The 24,670-nt window shown below is 42.9% G+C and overlaps 2 protein-coding genes across 4 annotated transcripts in view; one reads left to right on the top strand and one right to left on the bottom strand.

Annotated features, from left to right (window-relative positions):
* The window catches only part of NOC3L (NOC3 like DNA replication regulator), a 28,854-nt gene extending 23,103 nt beyond the window's left edge, over positions 1-5,751 (top strand). The window contains exon 21 of the mRNA XM_084903480.1: positions 244-5,751. Coding sequence (XP_084759606.1) covers positions 244-372 — 129 coding nt within the window. The 3' untranslated portion in view covers positions 373-5,751. The remainder of the gene's footprint in view (positions 1-243) is intronic.
* Positions 4,587-24,670, bottom strand: part of PLCE1 (phospholipase C epsilon 1) — a 268,999-nt gene continuing 248,915 nt past the window's right edge. For all 3 annotated transcript variants that reach the window (XM_084903476.1, XM_084903478.1, XM_084903477.1), the window contains 9 exons: positions 23,620-23,783; positions 21,896-22,157; positions 20,540-20,658; positions 18,052-18,180; positions 14,810-15,019; positions 12,039-12,197; positions 9,922-10,140; positions 9,420-9,622; positions 4,587-6,309 (listed from right to left, as the gene is read on the bottom strand). In XM_084903476.1, coding sequence (XP_084759602.1) covers positions 9,443-9,622; positions 9,922-10,140; positions 12,039-12,197; positions 14,810-15,019; positions 18,052-18,180; positions 20,540-20,658; positions 21,896-22,157; positions 23,620-23,783 — 1,442 coding nt within the window. In that variant the 3' untranslated portion in view covers positions 4,587-6,309; positions 9,420-9,442. The remainder of the gene's footprint in view (positions 6,310-9,419; positions 9,623-9,921; positions 10,141-12,038; positions 12,198-14,809; positions 15,020-18,051; positions 18,181-20,539; positions 20,659-21,895; positions 22,158-23,619; positions 23,784-24,670) is intronic.

Here is a 24,670-nt window from a genome sequence, read left to right as displayed (position 1 = left end):
GTTAATAGGTAGATTTTCTTATTTAGTCAGTGATGGGAGGATGGATCTCTGGGGTTGGAATTCTATAGAGTCATGGGACTGTCTCATTCAGTGTAGGGTATGTTCACAACTGGACCCAGCCCCGTCATTATCACAGCTCACATGTGGTTGGTTTGGTGTTAGCTGTTACTATTTTTAGCTCTGCTCATAGTTTGGCTTTTGTTGTTGGCATAAGAACTTTTAACTCTTTTAATATTTCTTCAGGATAAAGATTTACAAGGGGATTCATTTTTGAATGAAGATTTAAATCAGCTAACCAAAAGACTTAGCAATGAAGCCGCTACTCAGTTGCCTCTGGATTTCACCAAATGTTTGAAGACGTCACTGCGGTAGCAGAAGGACGAAGAGCAGTGGACTTTTCTGTGCACCGTGTCTTTGTGCAGACGCACAGTAAGACAATGGTTCTCTTCTTGTACAGGAAACTTCCCAGAGAATTCCCCCAGGAGGAAGCTACCCTTTGCATGGGGCAGGGTTCTGCCCTCGTTCTGAAACGTCTTTCCATTGAGAAAGGAGAATCCAGAGCCTTTTCCTCCCCTAAAGTGTGGGAACTTCTTTCTTAATGATGTTGCCCTTTTGAAATTTAATATACATATTAAGTTAGTTTTTTAAAAAAAAACCTTTGGACTGAATTTATTGGGATGCAGTTGCTAGATTAAAATGAGGGCAAGAGAGCACAGAATAAACAAGATGGTGAGATTGTTTTTTACAGTTCAGCTAGCTACTCTTTATAACTAAATAAATCCATTTCTGTTACACCACCATCGTTGGAAGTGAGAAATTAAAAATTTGAGTATGTTTTTATGAAAATTTTTGAGAAAAGAAAAAATAGCTTGAAATCGGACACCAGGTTCATTGGCTCTTGCTGGATGGTAGGTACACTTCAAGAAGGAACCTCATCTGACCTTTGCAAAATGGACAAGTGCTTATTCTGGCTACTTTCAAAGAAAGTTAGACTGTGATTCTGGTCTTCAGAGTTCTTTGCATTTTTGGGCGTGCTCTGGAGGGTGGTGGGGGAAGAACTGCCCCACATCTTACCATTCTGTTTTAAGGATAAAGGGTACCCAGGGAAGGGCTTTGGTAAAATGCCTTATTCTTATAATTATAAACCAACATAATACAGCTGTTACCATATTCTAAGAATGGCCTATGAAATAAGTGTTTAATGAACAGGTTATAAAAATTTCTCCTGTGAATAATTAAATAAAACAGCTGCTTTTTCTACTTCCTATTCCTGTAATGTGAGAATTAAAAAAAAAATTCACAGCAGTCCAACTGAGTAGATCAGTTATTGCTTCAGAGCTATAGAAGCCAATGATTTTGGTCTAGTGCTTAACACTCTTCTTTTTGGTCATGAAGTAAATGAAAATAGAAAGTTGCATTATCATTCCTGCAGTGGGAATACTAGTTTTAACAGTGCATGTAATCTCTTAGCATGTTCTTATATGTGGTTCCTAAGATCAGATTTTTTAGGCTTGATTATTTAATAATGAGAAATGAATGATTCAACATATAAATATTTGCTTTTGACCCACCTTTTAGACATAGAACAAAGTTCAGGAATGTTAGGAATAGTTTGGATGACCAAAGCGTCTTTCCATATCAGAGCACAAGTCATCAATACATGCCACAAGTCATTTATTTCCCAAATATAGACAAAAACATTTGGCAGTAGAAATTAGATGAAAAGTAAGTTTTAAAATAGAAATTCAACTATTTCACACTTTGTATTATGTTTTTAACCCTTTTGTTACATAGAGAATCACAGCAGGACCATAAAGTTATATATCTAGGTTTTGAATATCCTATATGAATTTGAGGATGAAATATATTTGTGCATTTATTTACATAGCCTTGTATTGTTTCATTTTCAGAACTGAATAATGGCAATCATTAATAATATCAGCTACACACTAACAGACAAACCTTGAGATTATACGAAGCTACAGCCTTATTCTTTTTTTAAACAAATATTGGGCACCCACTATGTGCTTTTAGCACTGTGCTAGGCATTAAAAGTGAAGTGGGGTAATAATGGGAGCCAGACAGCCTCAGTCTTCCATGACCTCGCATGAGTTAAGTCATTCACACACAAAATTCGACATTACCTCATTCACTGTCAGGGTGAGTTGTTTCAAAGTTCAGAGACCTGTGTTTAGGGGTTTCAGAGGCCTGCCTGGTGGCAGGCTGGAGCACAATATATTCTGGATCTACGAGACCTGTATGAATAGTTGGATAATCATGGAGATTCAGCAAGTATTTCAGAAATAGTCACTTCAGGTATTCCTCTGTCAGAATACCCAGCCATCAATCAAGAGTTGCTTTTAAGAAGTTAATGCATGGAGGTGGCAGAGAACACACGAACTGTTAGCCACTGTATCGGCAAAATGTTGACCCAAGTGTGGACTTTGTGTAAGAGGCAAACTCCCGTTTCTAATGACCTTTTGAAGGGCCCAGCATTCACCTCTCCTCACCTCACTGCTGATGTGACAGAAGCAACTGAAAGGAGTCAGAGGCAGCCACTGGAGAGCACTTCCCCTGCAGGATTCTCTGCCATGTACAAGGCCATTCACCAGCCAGGAAAATGGTGCTCTTCCATTTGCCTGGGAACGGCTGTGCAGCTTTGTTTTAGAGTTAACTCAAGTTTACCAGACCAGATGCAAACTCCGACTGCTCTTCAGAATTAAGGAGAGGCCAGAAGAAATGTTGGAGGGGAAGATGTACATATATAACAGTAGAGGGTGGCCACTTCCATGAATGAGCCCCCAGTGTCTTCAGATGCTTCTATGAAAGCAAAATCTGATTAAAAACAAGGCACCTGGAACTCATTTTTGTTAAATCTAGACCCCATATCTACCCCGACCTGGACAATTTTTATAACCAACTGACACTAAGGATGACATGAAAGGAGGTGTTCCCTCAAGAGGACACTTCCTGCCCCAAGTGTCACTTTCTACAGATTTATGCAAATTTACCAATTCCTTACCACCCTTGTATAATTTTACTTTTTGCAAAGCAACCAATTCCTGGTGACAGGAAGTTATTTCTCCCAGCATCATAGGTCATAGTGGATTTCTACTCGAAACCTTTCTTGCCAGCTATAGATTTTCTTTAAAGTTGGTGCCACCTAACAATGACTGGATTCATTCTCCTTTCCTTTGATTTTTAGTGAAGCAACTTCAAATATTTCTCCCTCAAATTTTGTAATTAACCCAGCCTGCATATTTGGATTCTTTTCCATATCAACTTTACTGACACAAGTTTGTACTGAAATTTTTAGTAGTCTGGAAAGTATGAAGTGGTAATGGGTATAGTCTATGTGGCTATTCTGCATAATAGGATAGTTTCACTTGGGATACTAATACAGCTGTATAGTTCAGATAAGTAATCAATAAAAATTTCATATTTTTGGCAAACACCAGGTATGTGCTGGTTAGTTTTTCTTTTTTAAAAAATATATATTTTATTGATTTTTTACAGAGAGGAAGGGAGAGGGATAAGAGTTAGAAACATCGATGGGAGAGAAACATTGATCAGCTGCCTCCTGCACACCCCCTACTGGGTATGTGCCTGCAACCAAGGTACATGCCTTGACTAGAATCAAACCTGGGACCTTTGAGTCTGCAGGCAGACGATCTATCCACTGAACCAAACTGGTTAGAGCTCTGCTGGTTAGTGTTAATAGTAGAGGAGACCTTTTACATTTAAAAAAAGATGTTTTTTATTGATTTTTAGAGAGAGAAGAAGGGAGAGGTAGAGAAACATCCATATGAAAGAAACAATCAGCTGCATCCTGCACGCCCCCTATTGGGGATTGAGCCCACAACCTGGAATTAAACCAGTGACCTCTGGGTGCACAGGATGAAATTCAACCAAATGAGCCATGCTAGCCAGGCAACCTTTTACATTTTTGAGCAATGTACCTTCCTAAAATCCCAACGACTCAATACAATAGAGTATGTGCTTCTACCTCAAAATGGAATGAATGACCAAGTTGAATTGCAGCACAGGACCTAAGCCGGTTCACTCACTGGCTGGAACCCAGTCTCGTGCTGTCTCATGGTGTGTCGAGTTTTTTGCTGCCACCAAATCAACTATGTTAAAGGTTGTGGGCTGGGCTGGGGTGGCACTTGAAGAGAGTCAAGGCCAAATAGGAAACCTAGGGAGACTAGTTTTGCTTTTCATTTTATTACTCTGCCATTTTATTCAACTCTAGCCAGTGAGGCCAATAACTCAGTTTTCAATACATGTAAGCCGAACCAGAAGGGGAAAATGCCTATTAATTTATAGAAGCTTGATAAAGTATTTCTGGAATATTAAAACAAACAAACAAAAACGAACAGCATTGTGCATTTGTTATAAACTGATTATTTGATTTAAAAAGAAACCTGTAGCTCTGCACAAACAACATCAAACTGCAGCAGCCTGAATTCGGCCGACCAGCAGATGAGGTTCTGCCGGTGTGAAGGCTCAGTCAGTAAGAACAGCCCATAACATGAAAGCTGTACAGTGTTTTTTTTTTTTTTTGTTTTTTTTTTTAACATTCTGTTCCTAGAATATGTGAAAGATTTGAGGTTGTTTTATTCTTTCATAATTGGTTAAAAAAAATCCTCAAAGCAAAGATTAGGGCTTTCAAGTTGTGTTTTATAATTTGAAGAAAAATGTCAAATTTTAGTATCAATAGAAAGATAAAATTTGGATTTTACTTTAGCAGTGTTTCCCAAACTTTTGATATATGTGTACCACTTCTATAATTTTCGTAATGCTGAGTACCCCTCGTACTCATGAGAACGTAGAATTAGGCGCAGCTAAGCACGGTGCAGTGCATATCCCCACCAAACTCCGGTGCAACGCGTACCCCCACCAAACTCTTCCGGTACCCCTGGGGGTACGCATACCACACTTTGGGAAACACTGCTTTAGAAGAACACACATTTCATTTTAAAAGTTGTAATTTGCTTCACACCAAGAATAAGCAACCTTTACACTTACATGATAGTTTTATACAGCAAGGTTTCAAAAATAATTTACATTAGGTGGCAAGTATGACGTGGGTCAATAGCTCTTCAGTTAATCAGAAAGGAAAATGAAGTTTTTTAAACATGAAATTCTGGACTACTTCAGGTATTCAGAGCATACGTTTTTCTCTTTAGGAGGTTTGTCTTCAAATAGTGAGATAGATTCACTAATATTTCTAATTCATAAGCGATATCAAGAAAGCTATGTATAATAAATATGTAAGTACAGTGTCAGTACAAACCTTGCAAATAAATAAATTTAAACACCAACTCAGTCTACTCTTGCTTTAAAAAATGGGTTAAAGTTTCTTCATAAGACGTCACAACTCAGTAGATATTAAATTACATGTCATTCTAAATAAATTCTGAAAACCAGAAGTGGAATATTATGTGACTATACAAGCAATAAACTTTAAAAAAAAACCCAACATTCTATATGTAAAAAGCAATTCTAAAAAAAGTACATTATGGTACACTGTGGAAACTTAAGTTGAATTCCTCTTTAATGAATCTTATAGGACATATTTACATTTGTAATGCCCCCATGCTTCCAATTCTCAGGCATAAAATGCATGACTAAACTAGCTTGCTTATTTTCAGACCTCTGTGCCTCTTGTTCCCAGTTTTCCAAGTTTAGCAAACTATGGCGTGGGGCCCAATCCAGCCGGCCACCTGTTTTTGTGTGGCTCTTGAATAGTTTTTACATTTTTAAGTGATTGAGGAAAAAAAACAAAAGAGGAACATTTGTGATAAATGATATGAAATTCATTTCAGTGTCTGTAAATAGTGTTACTGGAGCCCAGACACCCTCATTCGTGGATGTATTGCCTATGGCTGCTTTTGCATGATTTCAGCCAAGCTAAGTTGTTGCAACAGAGACCATATGGCCCATCAAGCTCAACATATTTACTATCTGGCCCTTTGCAGATAAAGTTTGCTGACCCCTGTTCTAAGTCAGTTATTGCAAGCTTAGTCATGGTTTTTGTTGTTTTTTTTTTTGTTTCCTTTTTAACAACTGTTAACATTTATAAAACGACTATCTCCTGGACTTCTTTGCTTCATTCATCAGGAAAATGGTTGGTAGCTAGCCCTGTGCCATTTCGCTTGTCCTCCGTGTGGACCTCACATCGTGTGTGATGAAAGCTTCGGTCCAGAAAGCATCAGTTTCCAGTTTAAGTTGAATGAAAGCAAGGAAAATATATATTTTTCCACCACGCTCATTCTTGACTTTAACTTCTTGCCAAAAGGTCTTCACCTGTGAAGTTGCATCCATAGGCGTATTAGTATATTGTAAACGGAGGAGCAGAAGCAGTTACAGTGCAGCAAGCATGTAGTGTTCCACAGAAACCCCCGGCTCTGGTGGCTGTGTGTGTGGGAGAGACTACGTCTGATACACTCAGTGTTATGACATGATGTCCCCAGGAGGTGGAACATGAGACTTTTTCTGTCCTAGCGCACCATATTCTTCAGAAAGATTTTTCTTTCTTTCTTTTTTTTTTTTTTTTTTAAATCACAATCAAACTGTTCAACTGTTTTTAAAAGGTGAAATTCCTTCAACAACTGCATTTATTACTTTGGATAAGAGTAAGGTAAATAATTACTCGTTTAAAAATTCTCAGAGTATTTATTAAGGGGTAACTCTTGACACTTGAGAGAGGAAAATTTTAGGACAAACATGAAATATATCAGCAGAACGCATTGAAAATATGAAGCTTGTTTTCTGATGAGAATAGACAGAAAGGCCCTTCCATTTTCACACGTGCTCTTGCTTGGAAGCACCATTTGTAAAGGAGACCATAACGTGGGATACAGATTCCCATGGGTGCACAAATGGCAGGTTTTAAAGAGAAGCTTACCCAAGTTAAAGCAAAGCTGCAGTCAATGGAATGATTCTGAATGTCTGCTGAAAACCGAGTCCAAAGACATTTATCTAAACTACCACCCTCTCTAGTCTCCTAAAATAGGAGTAATTAGTAATGCTCATTATAGCAAGCACATCATTTCTTTTTTAATCCTCACCCGAGAATATTTTTCGATTGATATTTAGAGAGAGTAGAAGAGAAAGGGAAAGACAGAGAGAAATATCAATGTGAAACACATTGATTGGTTGTCTCCTGTCCACACTCTGACCAGGGCCTGAGCCAAGGGTGGGGTGGAGAGCGGGGGGTGGAGGGGGAGGGGAGGGAACCTGCAACCGAGGAACCTACCCTTCACCAGAATTGAACCTGGGACCCCTTGGTCTGCAGGCTGGGGCTCTATCCACTGAAGCCAAACCTGCTAGAATGCAAGCATGTCATTTTTAAATTATATATATATATATTGATTTCAGAGAGGAAGGGAGAGAGAGATAGAAACATCAGTGACGAGAGAGAATCACTGATCAGCCAAGCATGTATTTTTAAGTCAAACTTCTAGTGGAGTTGTATTCTTAGGTACTTAATGTAATCTTGTAGCATGAGGGCTCTTTATATGCAGAGTGTAATTTAGTTGTAAGGTTATGGAGGTTATAAGAGAGAGGTATGTATAACATCACACCTATGATTTATTTGTCGCTAAAAATAAAAATTTTATTGATTGAATTTTAGAGAGAGAGGAAGGAAGAGAGAGAGAGAGAGAGAGAGAGAGAGAGAGAGAGAGAGAGAGAGAGAGAGATTTGTTGTTCCACCTATTTATGCATTCACTGGTTGATTCTTGTGTGTGCCCTGACAAAGGAGAGAACCCGTAACCTTGGTACATCACGACCAACCAAGCAACTGGCCAGGGCCCAGTATTTTAAATTTGATCTGTCCTTAGGGCCTGCTAAAAGACCACTACCACAGTGAGTCACGTTCTAAAAGTTGGGGAGGTTCAACTCCGGTGCTTTAGTCCTAAAGCTCACTTGGCGCTGATTATGACAGAAGAGGAAGTGAATCCGGAACTTTTAAACAATTGGGATATCTCAACAGGAAATGGGACAGCCCAGAGCTTTACTGTTCTGTGCACATCCGCCGTTATCTGACTCCATGTGATACGGACTGCTGCGGTCCTTCTGCGATTTCTTCCCAATGAGTCTTAGCTCAACTGGAACATTCCCGACTCCCTGGGAATAGTGGGGTAGGGCAGATATTCTGGAGGGAGAGGTTTCCTGTATTTGGCCTTGTCTGTGGTTTTGAAGGAGCTTTGTAAGTGGTACGAGGCACCAATTGGTCCTTAAATGTAGACACATGGGCTCCCTGTGTCAGGCTTTCTTTTGGCCTGTTACACATCGAACTTGGCCTTGTGTAGAGAGGCCAACTGTGAGCGCCCACAATTTAATATGAGAAGGTCCTGAGTGTGCTGGAGACGGACGAGGGAGCCTGGCAGTACAAGCAGCTGTGCCTTTATGTGGTCTCTGGTGAGTTTTAACTGAGAACCACAGCCCAACAGGTGAGCAGTGGGCTTCGACAGTCCCTTTGGTTCATGAGGAGACTAAGTTAAGAGAAGAAATCTATGTTTGGTTTCCTCATATGCTTCTTTTTTTTTTTTTTTTTTTTTTTTTTTTTTTAAATTCAGGTTCCATAGAAATAATTTAAGATAGAATGTAAGGTACTCTGCATGTGAATATCACACAGTTTGCTGGCAACCGACGATGTAATTTACTGCCGTTGCAAGATGGAGGCTGTTACGTTATTTTGCTTTCTTTTCTTTTTAATCATTGCATCCCGAATGCCAGAGTTTAAATTTTTAAATGAGGCAGAAGAAGTTGAGTTTGTTGAGGCAAAATCAAACCTCAGTTAGAATAACATAAAACTAGGCAGCCAAAGGAAGGAAAGCTGAATGACTCTCAGCAGCCCCCCTAGGGTATGTGAGTGGCCAATAATTAAAACAACGCTATGTCTGATGAAACATGGCTGATGTAGTTTGGGAAAATTGGTTTTCCTCTTAGACCCTTTGTTGAGTTCTATATAAAATAAGGAGGTCTGCCCGGCTGGTATAGCTTAGTGGATTGAGTGTCGTCCCATGGACCAAGAGGTCCTAGGTTTGGTTCCTGGTGAGGGCACATGCCTAAGCTGCAAGCTTGATCCCCAATAAGAGGCGTGCAGGAGGCAGCCAATCAATGTGTCTCTCTCATTGATGTTTCTATCTTTCTCTCCTCCATTCCTCTCTGAAATCAATATATACAATATATATATATATTTTTTTATTTTTTTATTTTTTAAAGGAGGTCTACAATGATAACTTCTGAAGGTATGTATATCTTCAGACCCCTTTTCCTCTTGTGGTACCATTCCTCCCTCCTCAGGGGACACCTCCACTTGGAAAAGATAAAAGATACTGTACAAATTATGCCTTTCAAAGTAGTGTAAATGGGCCCCTGGTTCAGAATGGTGCAGAGACATAGTGTACCTGGTTAAACTTGCTGCCTATGGTCACTGTCGGTAGTCCATCGCGTCACTGCCACCCACAGGTCTCTCCTCTTTGTTTTGGACACTTTCTGAGGCCAAGACCTGAGCAGGTGCTGTGAGTCCGCGGGGCTGTTTAGTTGACTTGGTGAACTTCTTGAATTCACTTGCAAAAGAAATGCCTTTTCTCTTGTCTTCTCGGGAAGCCTATGGGAAGAAAGAACCCTCATTGGTGTTAATTTAAAGCTGGCATCCTCAATCACGTGGCAGTATACCAGAGAGGGCCCTCCTCTCTTCCCCGTCTGTGACTGAGTGCCTTCCCTCTCAGGATTGCTACACCACAGAGGGGAACACGTTTCTTTCCCTGCAGCGAAAACAGAGCCAAACTCTTCTCCCCGTAAATTTCTTGACTTTCTCCTAGATTTTGTTATCTCCCAAGTTTGATTACGAATTAGTTATGAATATCAAACAACTGGTGAAGAGAGTAAAATAACCTTGAAGTTTACCTGCACCTGCTCCTTTAGCTTAAGGATGAATTTTCCTGCACCTTTCCACTTGCTTTGGGCTTGAAACACACACTCCTGATCCAAGAGGACCCGCTGGGAGGACTTGGGGGTAGAAGACTTTTTGTTGGCTGTGTCCTTCACCACCTCTTCCAAAAGCACGTAGTCGTTGGGGTTGGGGTTGCTCAGGATGCTGTAGGAGTACTTGGCTTTGCATAAGGTCTGAAAAGTAAGTTACAATCAGCTGGATAAGGACAGTGTCTCCAACTCCTGCATTCATTATGAATGAAACTTGAAGGTGGCAAACTGTCACAGGCTTTTATTTTATTTTATTTTAAAATATATTTTATTGATTTTTTTACAGAGAGGAAGGGAAAGAGATAGAGCGCTAGAAACATCGATAAGAGAAAAACATTGATAGCTGCCTCCTGCACACCCCCTGCCGGATGTGCCTGCAACCAAGGTAAGTGCCCTTAACCAGAATTGAATCTGGGACCTTTCAATCATCAGGCCGATGCTCTATCCACTAAGCTAAACCGGTTTCAGCCTGTCACAGGCTTTTAGAGACAATGGGGATCTTTCAGATCATGTTATCCTACTCCTTAGTTTCCATTTGTATCGCTGTAGCATATGACATGCTTTCCCACATTATGATTTAGCTTCACAACACTCCATGTTTCATCAGAATTACTCCCTCCTCTTCCTGCTCCTTTCAGATGAGGAACTTATGCAGATTCCAGAGGATGAGCAGCAAAGAAACAATAGAATAAAGGCTGGGAACAGATTGTGTGCATGAAACCAAAGCTCCTAGACATGCAGGTGGTGGGACAGTGAAGGACAGAACTCTGACCCTCAGACGTCTCCCTGTCCCACCGGGCTGCCTCTTCACCACAGAATCTTGGATGTTAAGGCATGTTAGAACTTAGTTGCCCTCTCTTCTCATTTCATGCAAGGTGATCTTTCATTTATGCATTTATTCAGTCATCAAATGTTAGTGAGGGCCTACTATGTCCCAGATAGTTTGGGGGCACAAAGGTCAACAAAAGAAGCGAAGTTCAAAGTCTATACTAACCAAATTACCATGCAATAATAGCGAGTAGCACTTAAATTGTACTTGCCATGTGCTAAACATTGTACAGTTTACATATATTACTGACTTAATCTTCACAAAAACTCTATCAGCAAAATACTGTTATGCTATCACCTTGTTGTTATCTAAGTGGCAACTTACCACATGGTGGTATATTGGAACCAAATGGAACAGGCTAATAAAATCAGACATGGTGGGAGCTTTTACACAACAGAAATCAACAAATGCTACAAATCAGTGTCTTTTTTAAGATAACACTGTAACTAAGGCACAGACGGTTATATAACTTGCCCAAGATCTCAGATCTAGTAAGAAGTAGAGCTGGGGTTGGAACCTCGAGCTTTTTAACCCAGAGCCTGTGCCGTCCACCATTATACTATCCTACTTCTCAAGGGTGTTTGATGAATGCAAACCATGAGAAGGCTTTAAGGGAAGGAAATACAGTTTCTGAAACCACAGACACAGGGAAGCATGACCTAGAGGTGGGAGAGGGTCAGAGTAGGCCTTCTACTTGCCCTCTGACGATGGCCATTGGGTATTAGCTTATGCATTTAAAAAAATATATTTTATTGATTTTTCACAGAGAGGAAGGGAGAGAGATAGAGAGCTAGAAACGTCGATGAGAGAGAAACATCGACCAGCTGCCTCTTGCACACCCCCAACTGGGATGTGCCCACAACCAATGTACATGCCCTTGACCAGAATCGAACCTGGGACCTTTCAGTCCGCAGACCGACGCTCTACCACTGAGCCAAACCGGCTTAGGTAGCTTAGGCATTTCTGGAACAATGAAATTACTATTCTGCAGAGCCACTTCCAACAACATTATCACCAGTGCTTCACCCAGGGCCTGACTCATGGTGGATACTAGGTAGTAAGTATCTGTTGAAGGAATGAACTATTATTTCCCACTCTCCCTTTGTAGGCCTCCACTGGTCTAGGAACTCCATTCATAGGATGAGCTGGCATCTGACCTGTCCCAATGACATACACGGAGGACAGGCCTGAGGTGGTGGTGGGGGGCTCCCACCTGCTGAATGACGTCCTGGGCGGTGCTGACGCGCGGCGCTTTGATGACGGTCCGCGGCTGCTCTGGAGAAACATCGTGCACTTGGACAAAGAAGCTCTCCTCCTCTGAGCTCAAGATCACCTCTCTGTCATCTTGAACAATGCTTTTCTCTTCCAGGTTCTATGTTAAAAGAGAAGACAAGAGTGAGTAAATGGTGAGATGTTGTAGAGTAAGGAAAGAATCTTGGAACAAAAATGTGAAATGCATCGTGGTAATGTGGAGATAACTTCTTAGCTTCCTAGTTTATATGCTAGTTAACAGTTCATAAATTACTCTAGAAGGACATACATGTCTTAGACAAAAAAAAAAGTACTGTTTCTGCTGAGGTAGACAGAATGATAAGGTCTGGCCCAGAACAAGCTAGTAGATTTGCTCCTATTAGCGGTGGATTATGAGTCCGAGTCAACTGTAGGTAAGTTTGTAAAAAGACAATCTACCATTTTGCCAGTTACCAAAAGCCAAATAAGAACACAGGAAATTACATTTAAGAGAAAGCCCCCCCCCCACTCTCCCATAGAACGTGAGCATTTATGAAATGCTAGACATCTAAAATGTGAAGCGTGAGACTGCATTCAGCTTAAATGAACAAAATCCACAGTGAAAGGTGCAAACGATGGCTGGGGGTAAGTCACACTGAAATGAATATGGACACTTTGTAAAGTATGATTGTCTAACAACTATGCTGCACACCTGATATTAATATAAAATAACACTGAAAGTAAACTGCAATTAAAACATTTAAAAATATAATAAAATAAAAATGAAGATTTGATCTCTTAAAAAAAAAAGAAACAAACATCAACAAAATACTCAATACTCATGATAATTAGTTATCAGGTTGATTGGCTTTTGGTGAATTGGCTTCCAGTGAATTTTACATATATAATAATATATATTACCTATATAGTTAGATACGTCTATAGTAGAGAAACAGCAATAAAAAGGCAAACTTTTCCCACTGTCACCTTTTTTCTTCTCTCTCCCATCTCATATATTCTAAACATCTTCTCTGGCTATACAAATGTATTTTTGTATATGTGAATAGACAGTTAGACGGAAACCTTGGAATTACCTGAGTTTAAATATGATTGTCAAGTGACACCTGTTCTTTGTTAGTCCCACTAACAAAGAGGGTAGTTTACAGTTATCTTCCGCAGGGAGCGGCAGGAAGGGGAAGGTGAGGCAAAGCAAGTAAACAGTAGGCAACCCATCTCTGGGAGGGAGGGTTTGGCAGAGAGTTCCCCAACCCCCAGCACTCTCCAAGCCGAATCTCCTCAGACCAGGCCACTGAAATGGTGCTAACTGGCCAGAACCCAAGACCACTGTCACTATCCTGGAAGGTAAAATCAGCCACGCAGGACCCAGAATTGTCCCCATGAATATTAAAGTCAAATGGGTAACTGTCACCAGATGGCGCCAAACTGTAGCCAGGACCAAAAATGATTTGGTCCTGGCTACAGTTTGGCCAGGACCACCACCTGGCCAAACTGTAGCCAGGACCAAACTGTAGCCAGGGTTAATGCAATGATTGGGACACAGGCTTGCCCCAATCATTGCATTAACCCTGCAGTCATGGAATTTATATGACTGAAGTTTTTGGACTCCATTCATTCTATTAACCGCTGGTGGGGGAGAGTTATCGTCTATGTTTAATACCTAAAATGAGGTTGTCCTTTACTCCATATACTTTTCTATAACTCTTTTCATCCACTTCAAAGATTGTGGCCATTACATTTTGTTAATTCCTAGAGATTTTGCTGCATGATATGTGATGGCATTGATTATGATATATCTAACCAATCGGAAAGTGGGGGTAGGTGGTATTTCACATGACATTTATATCTATCTATCTATCTATATCTATATCTATATCTATATCTATATCTATATCTATCTATCTATCTATCTATCTATCTATATATATATAAAAGGTTAATATGCAAAGTGTTCCCTTGGGAGTTTGATTGCTCGCTATGATGTATGCTGATCACCAGAGGGTGGAAGGAAGACTCTGATCAACTTTGATTGCTGTCCAGGCCTAGGGACCCTATCGGTGCACGACTTCTGTGCACCGGGCAGGGAGTTACTGGGCTTCTATCGGTTTATTCAGGGGGAAGAAAAAGAAAAGAAAAAAAAGGCTCCATCAACAAAACTCAACAGAAGCCAACCAGCCTGGAGTTGGTACTGTGCTGTTTCCTTCTTAGAACTATCTCGGGAGTATCAGTAAACATAATGATATTTAGTACGAGTTCTGATCAAAGCTGAGAGATTATTCTTACTTTATGTGAAGTTACAGAATATTAAAAAAAAAATACTGTTGTTTTAGTTATAAGTGCTGAGCCATTGATTAGCTACAACTTTAATAGGCACTCACAGGAACAGAATCAACCCCAAAATGCACAACCATGCCTACAGGCCCTCATGACGATGTCTTTTCACACATACAAATAAAAGAGTCCACGAAACAGCTGACGACATGCCTAAGGAATCCACTGAGTTCTTGCTCTCTTTGTTTTAGAAGGGATGACCTTTAGGCTGAATTTCTGTAACTTAGAGATAACATTCTGAATATGTACAAAAGAATAAACTCATTTCTCCACATATATTTCAGAAGAAGAATAGAAATCAGGTGGGAATTTGAAGAAATTCTGATTTTGAGGGAGTTGGCCAGGGGCGGGCGGTGAATTACACACAGAGCTGTCACCGTGTAGGCTGCATCCAGACACACTTACTTCCTGCTGGGTTTTTAAGACGATCCTGCCAACGTAGCCCTCTTCTGGAAACCAGCTGCTTAAAATCTGCACGATCTCCTCCTCGGGACCGATGGCCCTCTGGAACGGTTGTTTTCTGCACTCGTTCTTCTCTTTAGATATAAAATATTTTTCTTCCATCAAAAAGTAGTCTGCAGCAATAGGTTTGGTGTCTTGTTCAGTGGTCAGAATCTAAAGATAAAGCAAGCGGCGGGGGGACACAATGTTAAAATATGTACACAGATAATAATTTAATAAAAAAATGTAAAAAATAAATAAAGATAAAGCAAAGGCACATTTAGCAAAAAAACAAACAAAAAAAAAAACTGTAATGTAAAACAAGCCTGTTTTCATGAGGCCCAGGGAGCTTTGATGTGTAATTTACAAGCGAAACCTGCTCTGGAGTGTTGCATAATTCTCTTTGGAAGGCCTAAGAATTCTCTCAAGCCCAGAAAGAATTGTTTATGTGCATGCTGGGCAACAACACAATGTACTCATCATCCCCAGACAGCGACTATTTTTCCCACTTGCTGGAGTGAGAGCTCCTACCGAACGAAAAACTCTAGGTTTGTAAATCTACGAATTTACCTCTTTGTCATCTTGCAACACAGGGGACCAAGGATAATGAACCTGGCCCAGCTTTTACCGAAAACAATCTTTCCATCGTTGTTGACTCTCTTCTGACCCACGTTCCTGGGAATTCTCCTTCCAACGAAGTCTTAACTGTGTGTCTGGAGGCCCGTTTTCTTCGTTGGCTATTGACCCGGGCAGTCAAACAGCGTGACCGAGACAAGGCCGGAGAGCCAGGCAGACTGAGTTCGAGGTCTGCCTTCAATCCTTACTGACTGCAAGGTGCTGGGCAGGATATTAACCTGTTAGAGATTCAGTTTCCCCTCTATGAAGGGGAACAGGAAGAGTACTGAGGGGAAGCAGAATGTGCCTCCCCAAAATGTGATTTTTGGGATACTGATTATTTTAGATTGGTTATTTTCAAGAAACAAAAGACTCAGAGAGAACCTTCAACCTTCCCCCTTACTGTCTAAAAGAATTTAGAGAGAGGCTGTGCTCCAGGAGGAAGGTGTCATCGCGGATAGCTACAGTGTCATAAGAAGTAGGTGTGATGGGGAGGAGCCTAGCAAGTCCGCTCTGTCCCATTGGTAAAGATGGCCCAGCCAACACTTCTCTACCAAACACTGGCTTTTCCATCTCCATGTGGATTGCCCTCCTGCCCTTTGAAATCCCAAACTTCAACCCTCCTTCTCCTTAGCTCGCGATGTCATATAAGTCTCACTGTCCCCTCTGTCCTCTGGTCTCCTATTCTTACAGAACCTCCTCGTGTACATACGTGATAAGATGGGTTATTTTCTCCTGTTAATCGGTCTTATATTAATTTGATTAGAGGTCTAGCTAGGAGAACTTAGGAGGTGGGAGGAAAATTATTTTTCTGCTTCCACAGTACAACCTCTTAATTTTACGATTTGTTGCATGATTGAGACACTGTTTATAAAGCAGAGCGTGGGCACAGCATGAGAACTCAATAGCTTTGAGCCATCACTGCAGTTCCTCTTGCTGATGAACCCTTTCACGCTCACATTGTACTGGTTCCTAACAAAAGGCTCAACTAAAAGTGGGTGCCAAGAGAAGGGCCTGGTGAAGTCAACTTCTTTCTCCTCAACACCTGTTGCTGCTGCATCTCACTTGGAGGAAAAGCATGAACTGAGGAGGGAGGGGGCAGAAGAGTCTCAGAAAGGCTTTCCCTTCCCCCGAGCCCTTGGCTGGGAATGGGTGCTGGGCTCTGGATTTCAGGCGGCAAGGCAACCACCACCATAGGAACAATTCAGGATGCAAGGCCCCTAGGAGCGGGGAGCAGTCCCTCCCTCCTCAGTGCTGCTTTATGGGGCGTGGCTGCTGTTTATGGGTGGTCCCTGGGAATGTCTCCTTGCTTTGTAACTTCCTATTTTATAGAGTCCCCAAAACCCCAACAGTGCTTTGCGACAGCAGACACTGAAGTTCATAGACTGTTGATTTAAGAAACAAAAATCCCAAAACAACCCCAACTTGGGAGTAGTTTCTATTAGAGAGTCTATGATATTTGACACGGGAGCTGTTTTCTCTGAGTCTAAGTCAATTATAAGATCTTGGGGGAAAGTTGGCCTGTCCATAGAGACTTCCCCTCAAAGGACCGAACTACTTATTAACACTTAGTATGTGTGGTTCATCAATGTGTTTTTAACCCCAACCATTCCATGATCGCAGTGGCAGTTTGTCATGTGCCCTAACTTCAGAGGGGGCTCCACAGTTGGTCCCTTGGTCACGGCTCCCCTCGGCCTACCTCCAAGGAGAAGGAGGGATTCTGAAATGGGCTGAGGATGAAAGAGTCTGCAAGGATATGAGGGAGCATGTTGGAGAAGAGAGTGAAGCACAGGAGTGGTGCTTCCAGTGAGAAGAGAACAGGGGTTGCACATGGACCTTCCTTGCTCTTCTGAGAGGCTGCCTCCCTCTCGGGATGCTGCTGCTTGTGTCTGGCTCTCTCCCTCTGACAAGTCCTCCCGAGGGGCATTGTGTCTGCTGGCAGAAGGCCACCAAGACCCCCAGGGATCCAGGGCAGAAGCCCAGCACGAGGGGACTTAGGCCAGCTCTGCTATGGGGGTTGGGTTAATAGGCTCTCATCCTCTTGTTTTGGGATCTCCATGCCTCTTCGTACCTCTAGAGGGGTATGACTTTAAAGGTCATGGTCAGGTGCCAGGGCAAGGGGGACAAGGTGGCTGATCAACATGCAAATGGAGGCCTGAGGCTGGAGGGGCAGAAGATGTCTTGACCTATATGGTCCATCCTGATGCTCTAAGAATTTGACCCAACCCCTAGAATGACAAGCAGACTTCAATCAGTTCATGTGCAAATTCTGGTCGATTAGTAAGCTCTGCATTAAGAGGGATTATGAGGCCTGAATCTAGGCCCTGAGGGAAACAGTATGCAAGGTCAGAGAGCCACTCATCCTGGTCTTTATCCTTCTAGAGCCCAGTGTTCTTTATGTGGCTGAAGAAGTCTTAGAAATTCTTCTCTAAAGGCTAAGGTAGCTTGTTTAGAGGTACCAAGACCTCTCAGGGCATGTGTAGGGCAGATCTCAATGTTGGATATCACAAATAATCAAAAGGCAAATCATCAACGTGGACTTTGGTGTATTTGTGTGTATGTAGTCACACATACAGGCTCAGTGCACTTACTTGCTGGAGAAGCTGCTTTGCCTTGGTGCCTCCATTTATAGAGAAAACAGTGAAGGGCTCCGGACCTGGGACCCCATGCACCGTGACTCTGTGAGTCTGCAGACATTTTCTTTCTTCTGTGCTAAACATCTGTCAAGGAAGATCACATGGTTTCTCATTCATTCTCATTCTTTTTTTTTAATTAAAAAAATATATTTTATTGATTTTTTACAGAGAAGAAAGGTGAGGAATAGAGAGTTAGAAACATCAATGAGAGAGAGACATCGATCAGCTGCCTCCTGCACACCTCCTACTGGGGATGTGCCCGCAACCACGGTACATGCCCTTGACTGGAATTGAACCTGGAACCCTTAAGTTGGCAGGCTGACACTCTATCCACTGAGCCAAACCAGTCTCGGCTAATTCTCATTCTGATGCAAATTCTAGGCTATGTTCACCACTGAGGTGCTCATTCTTACAGGTGTTTACAGGGACATGTCAATACAGAGCCATTCTAGCATCCCTCACACCCTGACCTATTGTTATGTGGTTGAAGAAGCGATGGCACATCTTCTTTAATAGTCTAGTGAGGATGTGTAGCAGCACACCACAAAACCATTAATTTATTTCACAAAACACGATCTCTTTCCAGTGTAAGTATGGAACTGATATCATCTAAAATGTACATTAGTCCTTATTTCTGAACTGACATCCAACAGTGTTATTGAGTTTCATCTCTCTTGAGGGCACTGGACTAGAATTTTGGATGGTAAGATGATAAATGAAATATTCTAGTAAGTAAAGCACTTTCCTAAGTTCTGTGAGAGTCATTTGAGCAAATTATAGAATCAGAGGAGGGACCTGCAACGGGCATGTAAAATGTGGGTAGGGTTGCAGGACTGAGCCCTTAACTTGTAGGGTCTGATGCTGACTCAAGTAGATAGTGTGAGCATTGGACTGAAAGGTAGGTCGGCCAGCTGGTGCCGGGAAGTGGGGAAGCAGCATTGGAAAAGACATGACACAGTTGGTGTCAGCAGAGGTATTGTGAGGAAAAGCGGCTCTTGCATGGCACGTGTGGCATCTGCAGCTCTGACAGGTGCTGAGGGTGAAAACCCGGGATCGTGCAGAAAGCCCTGCCCTGCCTTCTGAAACCCTCTGGTTCTTGCTCTTAGGTGCCAGGCAGCCCAGTCCCTGGTGCCCAGTCCTTGCAGAAGGCAGGCAATACCTCCCTCCACTTTGGCCAAAGAGCTGTTTCTAACCTTGGCCACACATTGAAGGGAAAAGCTAGGGAATCAAGGTCAGAGACAGAGAGAAGAAACTGACGAGGGGAGGGGAAGAGAAGCAGGGAAGAAAGCCCCACTGTTTGATGGTGGCAGTGGCTGGGGTCCGGTCAGCGCCATCGTGAGCATAGAAGGTGCCTTTTCAGGGGTTGTCAGGACTATGTTGAAGTGTAAGGTTGATACGACAGTGATCAGGCTGTTAAGGGTGCAAAGAGGGAATCTAACAGCCTTTAAACTGATTTTTAAAGAGCAAGCATAATGGAATGAACCAGTTTATTAAAGCAGGGTCGCTTGGTTTAGTCATCAACCCTGAATTACTGGAGTGAGCGCAAGTCCTATGGCTCTCGAACCTCAATGGGTAAGACCCTTACCCGGGAACTTGTTAAAATGCTGATTCTGCAGTGATGGCACCTTTTGTCTGCCGTGTACCTTCCTCATCCCCCCGAGCGCAGATTCTGTATCTCCCCAATTGCCAGGGGGCAGTTATGTATCAACAGCAGCACCTGGCTGCCACCCCAACCCTGCTCACCTGGCATCCATTCCTGGACCACTGAAGAAGCAGAAGATTTTCCTGGTCTAACCCAAAGTTTCTAGGAGAACTGAATGCTTCCTAGCAGGTTTGCTTAATTAACTTCTTCCCCACATGTTATTTTTGGCTCATATTAAGAGTATGGGCTTTGGCCTGGCTGCTGTAGCTCAATGGATTGAGCATCATCCCATGGACCAAGAGATCCTGGGTTCAATTCCTGGTCAGGGGCACCTTCCTGGGTTGCAAGCTCGATCTCTAGTAGGGGGCATGCAAGAGGCAGCCGATTGATCTCTCTCTCATCAACGTTTCTCTCTCTCTTCCACTCTAAAATCAATAAAAACATATTAAACAAACAAACACACACAAAAAACAAAAAGAGTATGGGCTTTAGCACTAGGTGAACTTGGGTTTATAGCTGTGTGACTTCCGAGGTACTTAGCTCTTACCTTCCTCATCTGTAAAACCGAGACCATACTCAAAGTTCTTTCATAAAAAAGTTATTGAGAAGATTCGGTGAATTCATATATATGTAAAGTGCTTAGAAGTGCCAATGCCAGCCATCATCATCATCATCATCATCATCATCATCATCATCATTATTTCCACAGCTACCTAATGATCACTTTCCTGTATCATGAGCAAGCCTACCTCCAGCATAGCCATCCCCACAAACATGCTGAGTGAAACAGAGCTTGATTACCAGAGAGGCTGACACGGAACTGCCAGAGGAGATTTCTTCCATCCTTCTGCTGTTTATGAATAAACTAGAGATTTCCAAGACTTCATTGTGGAGGTTTCGCAGCTGAAGATGCCGATATCCTGGAATGACGCAGAATTGGGAAAAGCCCGTTAGCCATGCACTGCGGAGCTCTGCCACTAAATGGTAGGCAGAGGCCCTGGCTCGGTAGTTCACTTGGTTAGAGCAAAGTCCCTATACTCCAAGGTTGCGGGTTCGATCCCGGGTCAGGGCAAGTGCGAGAATCAACCAATGAATGCATAAGTAAGCGGAACAACAGCTGCGGCCCCAGAAGCTCCCCGAAGACCCACAGCAAAGCCAGTCCACCAGCCACCAGCTCTGCCTCTGCTCAGGGTTCTCTGTCCTCCCTGCTCTAATCCCAGCACCATCCCTGGCTCCCGACACTGAACTCTGCCAGGCACTGATTCCACTCTGGGCCAGTGAGCCACTACCTCTCCCGCCCTCCTCTCGGTTTGCTCTGCTCACTTCAGTCTCAGCTTGGAAAGTGCCAGGGGGGCCTGGCACGGTGGCTCAGTTGACTGGAGCTCGTCCCGTGCACCAAAAGGCTGCAGGTTCCATCTCCCATCAGGGTGTGGTGGGGGCACGTATGGGAGACAAGTGATTGATTTATATTTCTCTCTCACAATGATATCCCTCTTCCTTCCCCTCTCTCTCAAATCAGTAAACATATCCTTGGGTGAGGATAAAAAAAAAAAAAAAAAGTGAAGTTATCTTAAAAAAAAAAAAAAAAAAAAAAAGTGCCAGGGGTGCAGTGGGTGCTATTTGGGCAGGGATGTGGGGGGGGGGGGGGGAGGGCAACCACCACAGCTCTCGACGTCAGCAGCGGCGGTGGAGGCCATACTTCCTCAGAAATGTGAATACCTCCAATTTGAGGATAACATAAAAGAAAACCTGTTATGAGATGCACTTAAACAGTATTCAAATTTGTGTTATTTTTTTTCCTGCCTCTTATTTCAACTTTTTAAAAATGAAAATCTTAAATATACACTTAAAAGTAGAGAGAACAGTCTAAAGATCTCTATGGCATCCATCACTGAGCTACAGAAATTATTTTTTATTTTTGTAATATATTTCTGTGGATTTCAGACAAGAAGGAAGAGAGAGAAACATCAATGATGAGAGAGAATCAGTGATCAGCTGCCTTCTGCACATCCCCTACTGGGGATTGAGCCCACAATCTGGGCATGTGTCCTGACCGAGAATCGAACTGTGGCCTTCTGGTTCATAGGCTTACGCTCAACCACTGAGCCAGTCGGCGGAGCCACAGCAATTATTAACAGCAGGATGATGCTACTCTACCTCGCTTTAGAGCCTTGAGCGGGATGATTCTCTGAGCAGTGACCGCCGAGCTGTTGTTTTCCACAACTGCAAAACGAAGAAAAACGAGGTCTTCAAAGTGAACCCGGAAGAAAAACTGCTCGTTCCACATGGGGTTCAGAGTGTTCCGGTGGATGGGCTTCGTGCGGAAGTGGCAGCTGTCCAGCGGCATGCCCAGGATGTCCACCTCGATGCACGGGCTTCCTGTGCTGTTGCTCGGGCACACGTTCTGGCCAGAGACAATCTGGGGGAGGAAGCGAGGACCAGGTCACTGAAGATGAAAAAGAAACAAAGGCAACCTCTGCACCTCAGCGCTTCCCTCCACAAAGAACACTCTGGGATGGATGAGGTTCATGGTGAATAAATCTGCTAAAATATCTCTCCCCACTGCCACCCCCCAAAGCAGGATGTGATTGCAATCAGGCAACCACACGCCTGGAATCATGGGAAAAGCTTGTTTTGTCACCAGCATTCACCTGTCACTTTTCAACTGTCAAAATGTTCAAGTATCTTCAAAGCCAAGCAATTAAGATGAAATTAAGTTTCGCAAGAAGGCAAAGGGAAACGGGGAGATTTTACGGGATGTAAGCACAAAATGGTTGTGAACATTCTGTTCAAGATGTTTTAGGTGTATATTTTATAACTTCAAAGCCATTTTCTTGAATGGTTTAGTTTTACAGCAAGTCACGGGGAATGTTTTAAAAAACTTATTCATAGCCTTCTGTAAACAGTTAAAAGTCTACGCGAGTCTAGCTAATCTGGTCAGACAGAGGAGGCCCTCTGCCCTGGTGGTAGCAAAACCCGAGAGTTCTCCCGGGGTGTCAGAGGGGTGAGCAGAGGCCGCTTGGCATTCTTCCTTTGGAGGGAAATGGACAAGTTCTAAGGTTGGAGGGTAGCGATTACCTCATCCCTGCCAGCCACCCAGAGGTCTTTTTCTCTGTCCGCTAAGAGGCAGCGACAGGATGGGGGAATAAAGCTGAATGATGAGCTGCCGGGGGTTGTCATAAGGGCAGTCTGGTGTTTTGACATTGGGTTAATTAGGTAATAAAAGAAATAAGGAAAGGGCCAGGAACGATAAAGTTTAAACTGCAAGGAGGAAAGATATTTAACTGATCTGTAGACTGATGCCCGTTCGATCTTACGAGAGCCTGTCAGAGTTTAAGATGACCTGCTCTAACAAGGAGCTCAACTTTTATGGGAGAAACTCAGAATGACGGTGCTGCGGGCCCGGAAGACAGAATCCCCGCCGTCAGTGTGCGGGGAAAGCAGGGAACGCAGGGAACGCACAGCTCCACCTCCTGGGCACTGGCACACACCTCAGCCACTGCCACTGCTTTGACAGGTAAAGAATCCTTTTGGGAACTAAATCTGCAAAAGCACAACAGTGACACGAGAACTTCGCAATGCCCTGAATTCAAAACCAGCGCATAGCCGAAGCCGGTTTGGCTCAGTGGTCCCAGGTTCGATTCCCGTCAAGGGCATGTACATTGGTTGTGGGCACATCCCCGGTAGAAGGTGTGTAGGAGGCAGCTGGTCGATGTTTCTCTCTCATCAACGTTTCTAGCTCTCTATCTCTCTCCCTTCCTCTCTGTAAAAAAATCAATAAGATATATTAAAAAACAAAAAACAAAAAATAAAAAAAACCCAGCGCATATTCCGAAAGGTGGAAGCACCTGGCCCTCCCCTGCAGACAGAGCCACACTTACAGTCAGAGAGTAGACGGCAGGCTCCATGTTGTCCAGGTCTCTTTCCAGGGGAGAAAACTTCTGATACATGGGGCAGTTCCTGTCCCACAGGACTGGGGGTTTCAGCACGAAGCCACAGCCGCCATTGGCCTCAAACATGGCAGCGTTTAAATGTAAAGGGAGATCTGCAAAAACAAACGTTGCTTGTTACTCTGCTGCTTATGAATGTCAAGTTCGGAACTTACATGTTATATGCACAGCCCACGGACATGGGCAATAGGGTTGTGAGGACATGGGGGAAGGAGTGGGGTGAAGGGGGGCGGAAATGGGAGAGATCTGTGATACTATCAACAATAAAAAATGTATTTAAAAAAAGTCAAGTTCAAAGAACTTTGTATCAATTTTCCCTAAGCTTAAGCACAAAGAAGAGACTGACCGAGTGGCTACCATGTGCCAGGTTGTTAGGCACGAGAGAAAACAGGTAACAAGACCAAGATCCCTGTCTTTTCGGGGCTCAGTCCATGGGTTCTGCCACTTAAAAACTCCTTTTGCAAATCAAAATTTGCAACACCCATCTGAAAAAAAAAAAAATCTTTGTAATACCTCATTTTATACAGAATTTTAGTAAGGAATAATCATGGCATTTTCTTATCCCTGAACACCAAACCATGCAGACAATTGTATGACCAATTCTTGCCTTTGCAAATATAAGATAAAATCTTAATAATCCAAGACAGACTGGGAGAAGAGCCAGAAAAATATATCTTTCCATGAAATCTCAATTTCAACCCATAAATTACAGTATTTCTACCTCTTTTTAATTGCAGTTAAATATGAAAAAAATTATTATCACATGTGATTCACATCATGTCCGTGATCCGTCCCCTCCGTCGTAAACCCCGGGAACCCTCGCAACGGCTTCCAGTCGCTCGTGGCCAGCTTTTACTTGGCACGGCTCTCCGAGGACCGCTGGACTCCAGCACGGGTTTGGGCTCTGACACACACAAATGCTCATCTGATGGAGCAAGCCCGGAGAAAGGTTGCCCAGGTGAACACGGGGTTTATGAGGCAC

The sequence above is a fragment of the Pipistrellus hanaki genome, assembly GCF_964339955.1.
Source record: "Pipistrellus hanaki genome assembly, chromosome: 14".
Lineage (NCBI taxonomy): Eukaryota > Metazoa > Chordata > Mammalia > Chiroptera > Vespertilionidae > Pipistrellus > Pipistrellus hanaki.
The sequence above is the reverse complement of the archived record's forward strand: the minus strand, read 5'-3'. Positions and strand labels throughout refer to the sequence as shown.